Consider the following 14,827-nt stretch of genomic DNA (forward strand, 5'->3'; position numbering starts at 1 on the left):
TGCCCTCCGAAGCACGGAATCATCTTACTTTTTCAGACAATCAGTTGATTCAAGCCTGAAAAGTCCTTACTAAACAAAGGACAGTCTCACAAAGTGATTTCGACAATGTCCCCATCGGGAATCGAACCCGGACCTTCAGATCGTGAGCTTAACGCTCTAACCACTAGACCACGGAGGCTGTTTGGAAGTTCACAATACATATACATATTTTTACGGTACAGAGCATATTCCACCAGGCTAGTGGTTATTGGGCCAGTATACCAATAACATTAATTACACTATTTTTAATAGATTCCATCACTAAACTATGATTAAATTTAATACATGTATAAATAAATAAAATAAAAATGAGACAAAAATGCACCTTAAAGCTGAATGCATAAGTGGTGGTAACAGGAAGGTTAGGATCGGAAAGCGGGAGCTTTCTGTGTGAACTCGTACATGTAAACTCGAACATTACCAACAGTCCCGCCCTCGCATAACTGTTTCGATACCATCTCTGTGTGCATTGAGTTTAAGGTGTTAGTAACACCGTACCGAATACAAAGGGGGATGATTCAACCCATCATTCTAAGTTATATACTTATCTAGTCGAATTTTCCGTCGCTAAATTCATGAAAATTTTAGTGTATTTTTTTAATAATTAAAACACAGACAATCTACGCTTGTCTGTCATCGCGAGAACACCTACTTTATAATTGTGTTACATATACCGCCAAAATGAAAAAGTGCAATGTGTGTAAAAAGAATGTTACGAAAAAAGCCCCGGGGTTGGAATGTAGCAGATGCGAAATAGTAGTGCATGCCACCACCGCCTGCTCAGGACTTACAGGGAAGCAACTCACAGCCCTACGCATGGCCGATACTCTGGAGTGGGTTTGCACAACCTGCCACCAGTCATCATCGAGGAAATCATCGTTTGTAACCGAGAGCGATGAAGAAGAGGATGAAGAAATTGATCATGGTCTGGCATCTGGCAAGACAGCCCCAGCTATTGATATAAAGAAAATATTGCAGGACATACATAAAGAAGTGAACAAGATAGTTACTCGAGAGCTTCAAAACATTATTAAATCGGTACAATTTGCAAGTGATAAAATCGAGGAATTCTCCATTAATTTAGACGGCCTTACCCACAAGATTAAAGATTTAGAAAAGAAGCAAATTGCTCTTAAAAACCAAAATACACACTTAGATACCAAACTTGCAGCCCTAGAACAACGATTTAATGAGATGGAACAATCTCAGCTGGCTAAACAGATTGAAATAGCTGGTATACCTTATACTGAAAAAGAGGACCTATCAAAAGTTGTACAGAAGGTAAGCGCACTTATAAATACAAATATCGAAGATGTTAGCGCCATTAAACGTCTACCTACAAGGAAGGGAAAGCCAGGTATACTGCAGATAGAGATGAAGGACTGTGCTGCAAGATCTCTTTGGATAGCTAATAGTCGCTACTCAACTATTCAGCTACTGGATCTACTGCCTAGCACTAATCAGTCTGCCGGGTCTGAACGAGTATACGTACGTGAAGCACTCACCCCATTTAACAGATATCTTTTGGGAAAGGCTAAGAATGACCTGAAGGGCATCTTTAAGTACGTGTGGTGTAAAGATGGAAGAGTCTTAGCAAGAAAAACCGACAACGAAAAAGTAATAAATATCAGGAGCGAAAGTGATATTTCTTCTCTTCTTGGTTAAGTGTACGTACTCGACTTTGATACATATATTTAACTCTTTCTTTTAAAATTATGGACAGTTTACAGGACAATGTAATTGAATTGTATGATTGTATTGATATAAATCACTTTGATAAATGCGTAGGTAGTTGTAGCTCTCATCACGATTTGTTAATTATTCATGTCAATATAAGGTCTACGATCAAGAATTTTTGCAAACTAGAACTATTAATAAGTGAATCTAAAAAGCAAATTGATGTAATTGTGTTGACTGAAGCCAATATAACTGAGATGTTAAGCCAACTATACAGCTTGGAAGGGTATACAATGCATACAAAGCTCAGAAAAACACAAAAGGGCGGCGGAATTATTATATATATTCTAAATAAACACAAATTTCATTCCATAAAAACTAATACTGTTCACTTCGAATGTATCGCAGGTAGAATTACAACACTTCCGAAATACGCTCTAACTTTGTGCGCAGTGTATAGACCACCACATAAAAATAAACACTCGTTTATTACCGAAATTGACCGCATAATCTCAACATTCCAAAGCACTGAACTGTTAGTCATGGGTGATGTCAATATAAATTTAAAAATCGATACTTCTGCAAAGAAATCATATATGGACATGATGTACGGGCGGGGTCTTGTATGCGGTATCACTGACTACACAAGAATTGAGATAAATAAACATAATAAAATAACTAAATCATGCATTGACCACATATTTGTCCGATCACGCATACAAGACGTTCGCTCAGCCGCACTATGTACCATACTGGCCGATCACAGAATGACTGCAGTCGCGTTCCTTGGTATGCCGCATATACAGGTTGCTCCACAGATAGTGAAACGAATAAATAATACAAAATTGCAACATGAACTTAATAAAATAGATTGGAGCGTAACAAATAATATGAAATGTCCTAACCTTATATATAATTTTATCAAAACTAATATTACAGATTGTTATAAAAAAGCAGAATATTCATGTACAGTCGGGTGCTCTAAGCGTAGTGTGGAACCTTGGGTTAATAAAGAGGTAATAAAATCTTGCAAAAATAGAGATAAGTTGTTTTTAAAATGGAAAAAAGACTTGAATAATATGGTATTAAAATCAGAATATAAGAAGCAAAGAAATAAAACTTATAAATTAGTAAATAAAAATAGAAATGAGTATTATAAAAATGAAATTAATAATTGTAAATCCGATCCAAAGAAACTATGGAAACTGTTAAATAAAATCTCGGGTAAAATTGCGAATTCCATCGATAGCGTTATTTTGAAGGCCTTTCAAAATTGTGGCAATGAGAAACATATAGCCGATAACTTTGCGACTGAATTTCAAAATAATGTTAAAAATATTATTCCCAACTGCGACAGCAAACTGTTAGATGAATCGTTGTATAGAAAGCCAGCAGACAAATCTATGCTTTGTAAAAGGGCTACGCATCATCAAGTGCAAAAAATCATTCAGTCAATGAATTGCAATAAAGCTCCAGGGATAGATGGTATTCGACCCAGAGACATAAAAATGATAGCAGATAAAATAACAACCGCTATAACGGACTTGATAAATACAAGCTTGATGACTGGACAATATCCAAATGATCTAAAAGTGGGAATGGTTAGACCTATCTTTAAAGCAGGTGATCACAAAGATTACTCTAAATATCGCCCAATAACCATGCTTCCAGCCATAGATAAAATCGTAGAAAAGTATTTTTGTAATCAAATACACCAATATTACAGATCACACGAAATCCTGTCAGCGAAGCAATATGGATTCCAACCCAAAAAGAGTACCACGTTGTTATTATCTCGCTTCTCTGATGAAATTAATAACCACCTTAATAACAAAAGACACATATTACTTATATTTATAGATTACAGTAAAGCGTTCGATACATTGAGACACGATACACTTCTAGATAAATTAGAGGACAGTGGAGTTAGAGGCCAACTATTGGAGTGGTGCAAAAGTTATCTTGCAAACAGATCTTATAAGGTTAAGATAGGTGACTCGATCAGCGATGCCGTCAATGTTACAGAGGGTACAGCCCAGGGCTCGGTGCTAGGACCGTTGCACTATCTGGCATATGTCAATGACATAAATAATATTGTACATAGCTGCGGAGTTTACCAATATGCAGACGATACATGTATGGTATCAGCTGATTCAAATCTCAATGTTGCAATGCATAAATTACAAGAAGACTTTGATAGGGTTTGCCAATGGTCTCATGACGCCGGTCTGGTTCTTAATGCTGAGAAGACTAAATTAATGCACATACACTCAAGCTACAATAAAACCGTAGGCAAAGTGGAAATCAAAGTTCACAGCCATGATTGCCTACACCTCAGTTCCTCTAATAAAACATTATGTCAATGTAGAACATTACAACAAGTACCTGAACAGACATATCTTGGCCTTGTAATCGATAATAGATTTAATTGGAGTAATCACATTAATAAGGTATGTAGTAAGTTACGGGCAATACTGGCAAAATTCTACATAATCAAAAATAGAATACCCTACACACTAATGCTGACTATGTACAAAGCTTTGGCTGAAAGCATCATATCATATGGCCTCAGCAGCTACGGACGGACTTTTAAATCTTACCTTGACCAAATATATAGGCTACAGGTAAGAATCCTAAAATTAATTACACCACATAACATCAAAAATCAATTAAAAAGCTATAATGAGATCTTTATGTACAATAAAATTTTACCAGTTCATGACAAATTTAAATTGAATATGCTTACCGAACAGTACTTTAGAACAGAAATACAGCATCCAACAACACATACTAAGATAACAAGACAAGTCACAAATAAAATACTAACTAAGCCCCGTTATAACAATTATTATGGCAGAAGAACATCCGAATATATCTTACCAGACCTAATAAATAAACTACCTAATCATGCTAAATTAAAAATAAACAAAAACAACTTATCTAATACATTAAAAAATGAACTGTTAAAACAACTAGAGTATCAAAATAATAACTTATATAAATAATACATATTATACCAACAAAATACAAAAAGATAAATAAATAAATTACATAATTGCTACAAAATGTAAACAATATTACTAGAATAAATAAAAATATAGTTTTTTCAGGTTAAATAATAATAAATAATTAATAATAAAATTAAAATATCCACATAATTTAAAATAAGTAGGTACATATCTAGTTAACATTATCTGTGCCTCCTGTATATCGGTTCTGAGTACGCGGCGGCTGAGGTGAAGGCGGGAGGGTCCGGCTTAGCAGTGAGCGCAACCATCACCACTGCCGTGTTGCTATGCACATCGGCCAGTAGGCATAAGTTTTATAGGTAAAATTATAACTGTAGTTATCATATCACTTGCTTGCGCTCTGCGATGCGTAGCCGAGACACGAACTGCACAAAATGTTTGTTTACCTTTTGCTTACCCACAAGTTTTTGTTACCTACTTATCTATGTATAATGTAAGACGGACATCGTAGATACCTAGCATCGACACAAACCATGGTTTAACGATGCTAGTTAGTTTAATCACTGTTTGTACTTAATTTTTGAAATAAATAAAAAAATAAATAAAAAAAAAAAAAAAAAAAAAAAACATAATAACGGGTTCTTACCGCGTTTAAAGCAGGGAGTAACGGGAGTCTCATAATAATAACCGCGTAAACTTAAAACAATGTATTTTTAATATTCTCTTGATATCTCGGAATCATGGTCTGAATCATCCCTCAAAATTTTCGTTACGATGTCACTAACAGCGTGTTTGGGTGAATATCAAAATTTCAAGTTTGGTGGCGAAAATTCATATTATTTTTTCGTGAAAAATTGGGTTCCGACATGAAAAAGATCCAAAAGGATCCTCGGTTCCGACATGAAAAAGGATCTTTTTGGATCCTTTTTCATGGCGAAACTCAATTTTTCACGAAAAAATTATATGACAGTTCGCCACCAAACTTGGCACATTTTGATATTCACCCGTTTAGTAAAAAAACTTACTCCTACTCCTTCAGTTCGTCATTCCGCCGTTTCAACGCAGCGACTTCCTCAGCTTGAGCCGATGCGGTTTTGAGGAACCTAATAGCTTCACGCAATATGTCTGCATCGGGAGTCTGTAAGAAAATTGGAGTTGGTACAAGAAACTGCTCTTGCCCCCCGGCAAGCACTCCACGCGCAGTGCGAATTATATCTAGGGCTTCGACAAATAGTCGTACGTCACCTATCCAAGTAGATAGCGTCTATTAGTCGAAAACCTCTATATATTTAGTACGGTTGTTGTGCACAGCCTACAGAAGAAGCCGCGGTTATAAAAAAGTGTAAAACGAATGATTTTGGAGTCCACCTGGCAGCAGGTTTCAACTTCGCTGCCATTATGTATCATTGCGTCATTTCAATGAATGAGGTGGCATCATGGACGCTGGCGCCGGCGTCTATAGATGAACGCGCACCAAGAAAGCACCGCAGGAGCCACAAGCGCCGAAGTCATCACATTTTGCGACAAAATGCATACCATGTCATATAAAGATTTATAAAATACGTTGACTCCTACGCGTGCGGCTCGCTTTATGGGAGCGTGCGGGTGCTTAATTCTGCCGTCATTCTATCACTCCTGTTTCAACTAACGACAACGAAAAAAAAGAGGCATAGGTCCGGTGGCGGAAATTGTCGTGCTTGCGCCTTAGCTCTGCCGCCATCTGGCGGCGATAAGATGAATGAAAAGACTAGACGCCCACGCCAGTGGCGCCACGCGTCTTGTAACTCCGCCATTACTTGCTACGCTAGGTTATACATCGTTTTGCCGATAAGAACAGCTATAGCTATTAGTACGATTATGTAATTTGATAATGATACATACAGACGGATTCAAGCCAACAGCTTCCGCGAGGGCCGCCATCGCCCTAGCATTATGCTGACGCCGCTCACGCTCGTACTGCGCGTTCCGCTGACGCCTCTCCGCCTTTACAACGATACATTTAATTAACAAATGAACGCATACGCACAAAGACAAAGTGGTTGTTATATAAGCAATTTCTTCCAAACAAGCTTTTCAATTCAATATTTATAAATATGGCTTCTGTCAACGGGTACAATTATCTTAAGCTGGATAGGTCTTCTGACTTGGCCACTGTAAGCTGATCGTACGCATCTTACCGTGCGCTGACTGACGCTGACGACCGACTCATACTGGCCGATTAACAAGTTTGTATAAATTCCGTCCGTTTAACGGTGTGGGCGGCCGTAATTGTATAAATAACGTATTTACGTTATTTAATTAGTTGTGAGTATTGCATAAAGTAATATTTTATCAAATGATGTAAATTAAATACAAATTATCTTTTAAAAAAATATAACTTTTTTTTTTAATTGGGAATAAAATATTACTTTATGAAATACTCATAACTAATTAAATTGTTACTTACTTGAGACAAAGGGACCCGGTTTTTACCAGCAGGCCTTCCTCGCCTTCTGGCCGGAACGGAGGATACAGACTGCACAAAAAAAAACTTATTTGAACACTTACCTACGTAGAACATATACACACACAACATATATTTGGCAAAGAACCGTAAACACTAGGAGAAGTTTATAATAATAATAATAATAATAATAAAAACACTTTATTGCACACAAATTCACAAAACATTTACAGGATAAACTTATTAGGTGGGCAAAGGCGGCCTTATCGCTAAGAGCTTTTTTTAGAATATTAATACATTTAAAACTACTTACTTGTCCTGCTACGAGCTTGTTACGAGTATTCGACATGGTTAGAGCAAAAAATAAAATTCACGGAACTGATTTTAAGTTTAAATAAGTACGTCTTTACTCAGCGAGCGCTAGAGCAATAGTAAAGTACAAAATCATGACCAATTGAAAAGCCTGGGTTTGTTCTGCGTACGCGCGTAACCCGTAAACCCTCGATCCTCCCTCCCTTTCTACAGGCACACTCAGGTAGGCGGGAGGCGCCCGCGTCGGGTGGTGAAGCTGTACTGGTATTTTTGGTAGTTAATTATTTAAATCAAAAACTCTTTACAAAACGAAGACTAAAAAGATAAACTAATTGATAAGTACAAAATATAGTCCTGAGTCACGAAAGAATTCACTCGACCGCGGCGCTACTGTCGCAGATTCTGCATAGAATTATTATGTCTTGTCAATTAGTTTCATAAAAATCCGTTGACTTCCTTCGTTGCGCAGATTATTATCTTTACTCTTCATTTTGATATAAGGCGGTTATTCCCTATTTTTTTAATAATAAATAATGTACAACAAATACTAGTACAGCGCACAAGTAATACTCGATAACTGCCATCTTGATTTTTCGAAAAGAGGACAAAAAGTGTACGAAACATTTAAAATAAGTACATTAGCTTTTTATCATAGGTATTACTAACAAGTGGAACTGTGAACGGCAGGACGTTCTATGTAATGTACTTAATGTTTTAATCGAGAGAACCCTGAGCCCTTGTTTTTTAGGGTTCAGAACCTCAAAAGGAATACAGAACCCTTATAGGATCACTTTCGTTTTTCTGTTTACAAGACACACCAAGCTAGTATTGAAAATAAATTATGAAGCTTTATAAAGTGTAAAATGTTTTAGTATTTGTTACAAGTGAAGTAGCGAGTCCAGTGGCGTCGCTAACCGTTATTTCGTGGAATGTTCGAGTTTGTTTTTGCATGTATGCGTTCACACAGACGCGCGCACGCTTCATACAAAACCCGGGCCCGGACCGCACCCGATCTAGCCTGTGTGAGTGAGACCCCGAATGGCAACAAGTCGCGGGTGGCCATATGCGCAAATAAATGGAAGAAGAATAATATTGTTATCAACCTCACTAAATATAATAAGCAAAGATCACAGCAGCAGGAGAACGCGCGACTTGAAAGTATAGCTGGCGAAGAGTGGGTGTATATACTTTACATCTCTGCCTACCCCTTCAGGGATACAGGCGTGATGTTATATTATTACATCAGGATAAAAATATAGTATGCAACTTAAGTGTCAAAGAGACCTACCAGGAAAATTACCTTTTCTGACATGTGTCATTATAATCAAACTATAGTGAGACAAATTACAAACCCAATTCCCAAAATTAAACCTAGTAACGGAAAAACCCATTGTATATGACAATCAAAATCTACAACAGTGTTCCAAATACTATCAAAAATACAGAAAATTTAAAGTATTTTATAAAACAATTAAAATTATTCCTTCTAAATAAAAGTTATTATAATATTGAAGAGTTTTTTAATGACAATTTATTTAACTTGTATAGTTTTAAAGATTATAATTTAATAAATAATAGAATTTTTAAAAATATATGTATTTTAGGCTGTGTTTATTATTATGTAATAATTTTGTAAATGTATAATAATTTTGTTACCTTTAACTAGTTTGATTCATAATTAATTATGTTACTTACTAATATTCTTATAATTAAGCTGCTGTCACCTCTTACGTTGCTGTGCCCTTGCAGGGCGTCACATGTACCTAATACCACCCAACTGCTTTTGACTTTGCAATGAATAAATGAATTATGAATATGACGAAACACCCGGTTATCGCTTATTGATTCATGCTCAAACATCCGAGGGTAGCGCTTTAATTCGCTGTAGCAAAGCGTTACGCGCGTCGTAGCAATTTGTGATTATTGAGTAATACGACTACGTTTACACGGCATTTATTTTTTGTATGACGCATACGCAATTTTATCGAATTTCCCATTGGCAACATAAAAAAGAATCACGGAGTCTTTGCGAGAAAGCCGTCTTCGAGACATTGCTCCGCGTCGACATTCATGCATACTTACGTAAAAAAATCAAATCGTATTCAATTCGGTTGTTTTGTCGTGAGATCATTACCACAGGGATTCAATTAATACAAAATAAAGATTTAATACTCGAAATGTCGTGGTCTAAAAACTCAAATTGTTCAGTGTCGATCATAACGATACCTACCTATCAATAATTATCAATTGATGCGTTATACAAAATGAGTTGTCATTGAGATGAGTTACGTCCTTAAGCTCGGTGAAAAGCGGGTACTTGGTTCGTCATGCGATTGCTGTACCAACTTTTGCAATTATAGCTGTGACATATTTAGAATAGAAATAGGGGCGCCACACACGAAAAAAAGACAATAACATCATATCAAATTTCCACTAAACAATCTCAAAAAAAGCAAGACGGATTTATTGTGTTTGGATGTATTTTTCTCACTTGAACTAATAACATTTACCATTTTTTTTATGTTTATTTTTTGTAAATAATTCATCTTTACAATAAATTAATATTCCTATAATAAAATTATTAATCATAGTCATTCAAAATGACTAAATCCATCAGCGTCGGGCACAAAAGTTATCAATGCAAATAGATGGCTTATATGAAATCAGTGTAAATAACACTAATTAAATTCGTGAGTTTAATAAAAAAAAGAACTCTCTTTTGTAAATGGTATAGGCTCGCGTTTGACCACAATCTTACCTGATGGTAGTGATGATGTGGTCTATGGTGGATCACGCTTACCTAGCAAATGCCTATTCACTCTAGGCTTTGAAGACTCCTAGATTATAACGAGTTAGAAAAACAGACGACAGCAGACAGTCTAATCCTTCGCTGTATTTAATATAAAAAAAAATATATTTCAAAATGTAGGTAGATTTATACAACTTTTGTAACCGTCAGGCATAATCTTGCACACGTCATCTATTTTATTTAATTTTACCTATTTTTCACTGATTGAAAGAAATCGTTTTAAGCATTAAGCCATTGCGATCATAATCATAAACAGCCTATATTCGTCCCACTGCTGGGCACAGGCTTCCCCTCAATCAACCGGTGGGTGTATGGAGCATACTTCACCAAGCTGCTCCAATGAGGGTAGGTGGAGTTGTTTCTACGGCTAAGAGCCGGGATCTACGGCTTAACGTGCCCTCCGAAGCACGGAATCATCTTACTTTTTCAGACAATCAGATGATTCAAGCCTGAAAAGTCCTTACCAAACAAAGGACAGTCTCACAATGTGATTTCGACAATGTCCCCATTGGGAATCGAACCCGGATCTCCAGATCGTGAGCCTGACTCCCTAACCACTAGACCACGGAGACTGTTCTAAGCCTTTCATTATACTTTTCAAACAATGGTACTGATGCAATTAAGTTTACTTTTATTCAGTATTCTAAAATCAAATCAAATGTACTTTATAGCACACAAACAAAAAATACAAACATTTTAACAACAGTACAAATGGGTATACGTGTATGGGTATTCTATTATTTAATAAATCCTTAACCCCATGGATTTTGCAAACGTAAGTTCACGACTTTTTTCCCAATTAGGCTCGTCAGAGGTACATGCGTTTCAAAATGAACTGACTACCCACCCTACACCTCAGCTTTCTGTGTGTTTCTAAAGGTAGTGAGACATATCGCTGTCGATAATGGCCGAGACTACTGATAATAACTCATCAGTATCAAACTGGTGCTCCCCGTTTGAGAAGCAAGCCAGATACACCGAAGAACAGTGTTAAAAAAAAGTTCTTTCAACTACCTAATTAATGATATTTTTTACTGGCACTACTTCCAAGTTATATTGAAATTTCAGTATGGTTTGAGCATTATTATTTCATATATTCATATTTCCAACGATCAAAATAATTTATAAATTGTAAAATTTTAATCATTGCCACTTTTCAAAACTTTAACAAGAAGTGGGTAGGTGGGTAGGTACCGAATATTGAGTGCAAATTGGCAACCAAACGGCAATTTTTTAAATAGTTTTTTGACGTGGCATTATATATTTGCCTCAGACAGCATTAAGTAAGTACTTGGCCAGCACTGTGGCCTCAAAGATCTCATTGTTACAAGATGACGAAGCATATTCACACATAATACCTTTTTTACGAAAATAATACGAAATGAAAACTTCTCTCGGTATGAAAGGGCATAAAATACATTCATGAACGGCAATACACATCAGGGACTTTATCCGGGATCCAGGAGGCTAAAGTGAGCACGCACCTAGACATCGCATTTTGCGGCATAATAATGCGGATAGTACTGCGCGGATAGGAGCGCGACGTTGCATACGATTTCATTCAAAAATGTATAAAATGCGAAGACTTCGGCGCGTGCGGCTCACGTTCGTAAATGTGCGAGTTCACCTTTAGGACATAATCTCACTAGCGGCGACTCACTGGCGGTGCAACCACGGTCGCGCCACATACAAAATATATGCAGTTGTAATACCTCACAGAAGTCACGATCAAAAGTAACTGCATACATTTTGTTGGTGGCGCGAAAGTGGTGGCGCCATCGTGGCGTTCTAGTGAGATACGACCCTAAACCGACTATCGAAAGTCTGCTAATTTTATTTGAACAAATGAACTGGATTTGGGGAAACAAAATATAAATTCAGACCTGTATTGCTGTTAATTAAAAAGTGATAAAATTAAAGAACTTACCGATTTACTGGAACAGGCACTCGATCACCGTCGTGGTTGTAACGTGTCTGCCAGCCAACGGTCGACGAGCCACGTCGCAGAGTCGAAATCTTGCACCTACCTTCTACTGCTGATATTAAAGGTTTAGGGTCGTCGCAGATCAAGAGGAACCGCGAAGCGAACATCTTATAAAATGCACTTCAAAAACATTATCACTATTTTCATACTAAGCTAACTGGCGCTCTTAATCTCGAATAGGATTGGCTGCGGGGTTGAAGATCTCTTTTAGAGATAAGTCCACCTTTTGCACCTATGTTTGTGTTTTTGGTCATTAATTTAATTATTGTGTACAATAAAGAGTATTTAATATAGGATGAGTAGACTACTTTTGAAACAAAATCGTAACTATACATGAACCATATGGTGTCTCTTCTATCGTGTGGGTTTTTTGAGATGTTACCAACCCCATAAACCCTGACATGACATGGTGAAGTCGGAAAAAACGCAACGGTCTTGCTATATACTACGTATAAGTAAATAAGTATAAGTTTATACTATCGATTGTTCGGGTTTTGCAGGGGACATCATTTTTCCATGTCCATCACGTGAAAGGACACATTGCCTCTGTCGGTTTTTACGACATGCTAAGTAGTAGATAAGCAGCTGAACGCATTCTATATTTGTATCGCTTGCGCACAATTTATCAAGTTCAGTGTTTTTTTTTCTCGCGCTTAGCGTTAGGATAATTTTTAAGTTAGATTTTCTGATAAGTATAAGTACACACAAAATGTTGATAACCATTTCCGTACAGTGTAATATTGTTCAAACATCTATAGACAATGCCGGAGTTTACCCGAGCATTTTTCTGCTTGGTCTGCGATGACCCTTAGCATCATTTGAATACTTGTTTAGAAAAGTCAAAGTGGGTAGTTGCGTATAGGAGAAATACGTCAGGTTACACGATCAATATTTCAACAATGCAGCCCGTCAGTCTGGACTGATGACTGATGACGGACTGATCGATGATAATAATCGAATAAAAAATATCGATCTTATTTTTCTGTACTGCGATGATTATTTGTATGTCTATTTCATCAGTCTATCAGTCAGTGGGTTAATAATGATGCAATGATGAATGGGTCTTTGGATTTAAAATAAATACTACAATACATTGATAAAAAACGAAAAAAAAAACAACACAAGATAACATCAGCTCTTGACCAGTCAGAGTGAGTGGGTACACAAATCGCAAGATGAACTAAGTACTCACACCTCACCGAGTTTTCTGTTAGACCAAAGTGATAGATGGTGGTAATAAAAACAATACATACGTAAACTCACGCCTATTTCCCACCGGAGTAAGCAGAGACTATTTAATTCCATTTGCTTCGATACTGACACACTTCTTTTGCTTCCTTCACATTCATCAATCGTTACATACACGCACGCCATTTCAGAGTAAATGGTACTCAACCTGTTCTAAGGACATCTCCAATTTGGTCAATGTACGTCCTTCCAGGTCATCTTAGTTAAAAAAAAAATCAAGTAGGTAAATAATTAAAGTGTATAGGTAAGTACTGGCCCATCAGTTTTAATGATAAAGATGGATGGATTGATGTAATACTGACCGTGTAATAGGTTTTTAATAAAAGTCATAGTGGGTGGCTGCTAAAGACAGACGTGTCTTTCCCGCTTCCTAGTATTCGTCTATAAAAAAAATATTGGATTACCCGCCTAAGTCGCTCATTGCTTTCTCATACACATGTACATATAACTATTTGTGACTTTGATCGCAACATTGAGTACGCATCGCATAATTATGAAACCAAAAACGGTACTTGTTTAAGAAAAACCATTTTGAAAGTGACTTATTCGCTTGAACGACAGCTGGCTGTACGGTAAGGAATCAAAGGTGTGGTACCATACTTGGCTACTTTTGTTTTTTAGAACTTTTACGATACGTGCTTTTAAAACGGCCTCCGTGGTCTAGTGGTTGAGCGTTGGGCTCACGATCCGGAGGCCCCGGGTTCGAATCCCGGTGGGGACATATCACAAAAATCATTTTGTGATCCCTAGTTTAGTTAAGACATTACGGGCTGATTGTCCGAAAGTAAGACGATCCGTGCTTCGAAAGGCACGTTAAGCCGTTGGTCCCGGTTACTACTTACTGATGTAAGTATGTAGTCGTTACATGAGTCATGCCAGAGGCCTTTGGTGGCTCAATAGTAACTCTTGACACCAGGGTTGATGAGGTTGGTAATCCACCTCACAACTCACACGATAGATGAGACGACGTGTTTTTAGTTCTAGCCCGCAACGAAGCAGATAATATAATTGGTAAGAAGTGATTATTATTAAATCGTAGTATCACGGGTTCGATTCCCGGCTCGGGCTCTAAGCCACTGAATTAGACTTTTTGAATTTGAATTATAGACAATGAGGGACTTTCCAGGCTACGTTCCTGTTATATATTCAATAAAACGGCATTTACATTTTTAGTGACTTCAAAAAAAGGAGGAGGTTTTCAATTCGACCGTATATATATTTTTTTTATGTTTGTTCGGGGATAACTTCGTCGTGTATGAACCGATTTTGATAATTCTTTTTTTGATTATCAATCATATTTTGACATGATATAAAACCATAAGTAAAAACATAGATATACCACAGGC

The 14,827-nt window shown here is 36.9% G+C and overlaps 1 protein-coding gene across 1 annotated transcript; it reads right to left on the bottom strand.

The window, feature by feature from the left end:
• Positions 1-6,566: 6,566 nt before the first annotated feature.
• LOC126375068 (uncharacterized) lies at positions 6,567-12,340 on the bottom strand. The gene is made up of 3 exons (XM_050021910.1): positions 12,177-12,340; positions 7,132-7,200; positions 6,567-6,668 (listed from the first exon to the last, which is right to left on the bottom strand). Exons 1-3 carry the CDS (start codon positions 12,338-12,340, stop codon positions 6,575-6,577), a joined length of 327 nt encoding a protein of 108 aa, XP_049877867.1. The 3' UTR covers positions 6,567-6,574.
• Positions 12,341-14,827: the final 2,487 nt, after the last annotated feature.

The sequence above is a fragment of the Pectinophora gossypiella genome, chromosome 18 (genome assembly GCF_024362695.1).
Source record: "Pectinophora gossypiella chromosome 18, ilPecGoss1.1, whole genome shotgun sequence".
Taxonomy (NCBI): domain Eukaryota; kingdom Metazoa; phylum Arthropoda; class Insecta; order Lepidoptera; family Gelechiidae; genus Pectinophora; species Pectinophora gossypiella.